Below are 3,348 nucleotides of genomic sequence, written 5' to 3'. Positions count from 1 at the left end.
GCCTCTGCATGATGCTAGAGCCTTGACAAATGCTCTCAGGAAAACTATAGAAGTAGTTTTCAGAGCTGGGGTTGGGTGGTGGTCCAGCAGTAAAGCCCCTGCCTAGAATCCCCCAGTGAGGGGCTGGGGGTGTGGCTCAGTGGTAGAGCCCCTGCCCAGAATTCCCAAGTGAGGGGCTGGGGTGTGGCTCAGTGGTAGAGCACCTGTCTAGAATCCCCCAGTGAGGGGCTGGGGTGTGGCTTAGTGGTCTTCAGTTTAGCCTCAGGTTCAGTAAGAGACCCTTTGTCAAGGTGATAACACAGAGAGTGTTAGGGTAAGATACTCAGTAACCTCTTGGCCTCTGGGCATATGTACACACATGCATGTCATGCTCACACACACGACATCAAACTGGCTGCCTCCTCAGGTATCTTCACATGCACACTCATACACACATACGAGCGCACACACAATCAAGCCATGGCATCCTACACTTACATACTCATATGCATAAGCTCAATTTATTTTTCAATTCAGAAAAGGCATCTCGGGAGCTGTGTTCATAGGGGCCTAGGTGCATATCCCAGCACCGTGCATTGCTTTCCAACTTTGGTACAGGCATATTATAAGCTGTCACTCAGCCCCATTTGGATGGCAGGATGAGGTAGGGCCTTGTCCTGTGCTCATTTGGCATGTGTAAGGGTGACCGTGTGCTCCTGAAGGGAGTCCGTGATGCCTGCAGTGCGATCCTGAGGGACTTCTTCATCTGTGGGCAGCACAGGAAATGCACGCTGGGATCTCAGCTTTCAACTTGGAGGATGAGAGTGAAGTTAGTGAAAAGGAAGTCCCCTGGCATCCCTCATCCTCTTTGCTGAGATAGGGTCATGTGGCACAGTATGTCCCCTGAAGAGTCGTTATCCTGATTTGGTGTTTTGAGGAACGATCTTACTATGAAGCTCAGGCTGGCCTCCAAGGCCCAGCCCTCCTGCCTTGACCTCCCACCCCTGTGCACCACTGTACCTGGCTCAGACTGTCGTCCTCTTATTTTCCATGGACATCCTGAGAGGAAGGAGGCTTGTATTCAGTGCAGAGGCTTCCTGAAAGCTCCGCTCCTCCTCAAGTTCGGGGTTTTAGGTGGCTCCTGGCTCTGTGGGGACAGCCCCTTCTGTGGTTGAATCTTGGTCCCACAGATCTTCTGATGCCTCCATTGTGCCTGCCATAACTGGCCAGATACACATCCACTTGCCTTTGTGCATGTGTGTGTGTGTGTGTGTGAGAGAGAGAGAGAGAGAGAGAGAGAGAGAGAGAGAGAGACCGGTGGGGCTTGGATGGAACCAAGGGACCTCTTATGTTAGGCAGGTGCCCTACACTGAGCCACATCCCCAGCCCCTCACTGGGGGATTTTTGTTTGTTTTGTTTTACTTTTCAAGACAGAGTTTCTCTGTGTAACATCTCTGGCTGTCCTGGAACTTACTCTGTAGACCAGGCTGGCCTCAAACTCACAAAGATCTGCCTGTCTCTGCCTCCTAGTGTTGGGATTAAAGGCTTGTGCCCTCACTGCCGGCTTCCCTGGGGCATTCAAGGGAGGTGCCCCCCCCAGCCATCAAAGCCCACTTCTGTCTCTTTTCCTCCCTGCAGGAAGGTGGAGGACCTGCAGTTCCGGGTGGAAGAGGAGTCCATCACCAAAGGAGACTTGGAGGTAACGGGTGCAGTCCTCTGCTGCTCACTTAGCACTGTGGGCTCAGTCCTTGCCTCGGGAAGTGGCCTTGGTGTTCAGGAAGCAAGCCTGCACCTCCGAGGGGGGCCTGTAAGAGTCAACGGCCCCACCTTGAAGGAGTGGAGGAGGGGCAGGCCTTAGGACATGTGGAGTTAAAATGGGCACGGTTGTATTCCAGGAATTCAGGGAACCCTGTGTTGCCTGTTGAAGATAGGGTCAGCGCAGACTGAGGTCACTGAAGTTTTAGGTCTTTACCTAACGACATAGGCACCTGACTCCTGGGATCATAGACCCAGGCCTGGCTAGAAGGAGCAGTTGGGATCACAGAATTTACAGGTGGCAGAGCAAGGGCTCACCGGCTGGGCTGGGTCTCAGCTGGCAGAGCGCTTGCCTAGCACTCCCGAAGCCCTGGGTTCCATCCCCAGTGCCACATAAACCAGGTGTGGTGGCACAAGCCTGTTACCAAAGCACCCAGGGAGGTGGAAGAAAAAGCATCCAAGTTCGGGTCATCCTTAGCTGTAGAGTGAGTTTAAGGCTAGCCTGGAGCCAGGTATGGTGACAGACTGCCTCTGCAGGCAGAGGCAGGTGGATCCCTGTGAGTCTGAGGCCAGCCTGGTCTACCCAGCAAGTTCAGGACAGCCAGCAAGACACAGAGAAACCCCGGGGCAGGGAAATAAAGGCTAGCCTGAGCTACATGAATTTAAGGGGGGGCAGATGGCAGAGACTACCCCCAGTGCTATAGCCAACTAGCGAGTGTACGCAGCAGCGATGGCGATTGTTGGGTCCTGCCCCGGCCTGTAGCCTTGCCACTCTGCCACCTGTATACATGGTGTGGACACAGCTGGAATTGTTCCTAGTCAATAAACACGTTGTGGTGAGTTAGGGCCTCGGGGCCTCGGGTCCATTCAGGGGGCATCTACTGCCCTGAGGCCTGCAGAGACCTCGGGCATCAGGCGGGCACCCTGGGCCGCCTTTCCTGTTGTGTCTCTTTATGCTTCCTGGGAAAGGAAGAAGGGTACTCCTGGAGTGGCCAGGTGAGACAGGGAACCACGCTCTTCCTGTTGTGTTTCTGGACCTGTCTGGCCTCTAGAAGCCACTTTCTTTTGGCAGGCCTCAGTTTCCTCTGATGCAAAATGAAGCAATGGAAGCCATGCTGGGCTCTCAGGCCTGAGTGTCTGTCTGGGGTAAGGGGGTTAAATCTGAGACCCAGTGGTCTACATTGTAACTAATTTCCAAATTCCTGTGGGACCTTAGACGTCACAGCCATAGGTCATTTATGGGTTCAGCTGAGATTGGTCCAGGCTTGGAGGCACGCTAGCTTCCTATGGGGGCTGAAGCAGGACAGTTGCAAGCTCAAGGGTAGCCGGGCTGCATACCGAGACTAAGCCAACCTGCACTCTTTAGCAAGACCCTGTCTGGAAAAAGGTGAAAAGGCTGGACATAGGGCTCAGCTGGTAGAGTGCATGCTTTGCGTTTGTGAAGCCCTGGGTTCGAGGGTGGTGAGACTCAAAAAAGGAAAGAAGGAAGGAAGAAGAAAAGAAAGAGGAAAGGGGGGAAAAAAGGACATGTGTCCTTCCCCAGCCTGAAGCTGTTGTGATTTGCGAGGTGTGTGTGTGTGTGTGTGTGTGTGTGTGTGTGTGTGTGTGTGTGTG

The 3,348-nt window shown here is 53.6% G+C and overlaps 1 protein-coding gene across 1 annotated transcript in view; it reads left to right on the top strand.

Moving 5' to 3' along the window:
* Clip2 (CAP-Gly domain containing linker protein 2) overlaps positions 1-3,348 on the top strand; it is a 58,083-nt gene that overhangs the window by 36,277 nt on the left and 18,458 nt on the right. Inside the window, exon 8 of the mRNA XM_055606035.1 lies at positions 1,618-1,678. Coding sequence (XP_055462010.1) covers positions 1,618-1,678 — 61 coding nt within the window. The remainder of the gene's footprint in view (positions 1-1,617; positions 1,679-3,348) is intronic.

Source organism: Psammomys obesus, unplaced genomic scaffold (assembly GCF_907164565.1).
Source record: "Psammomys obesus unplaced genomic scaffold, mPsaObe1.curated_primary_1811, whole genome shotgun sequence".
NCBI lineage: Eukaryota > Metazoa > Chordata > Mammalia > Rodentia > Muridae > Psammomys > Psammomys obesus.
This window is presented reverse-complemented; position numbering and strand designations above follow the sequence as displayed.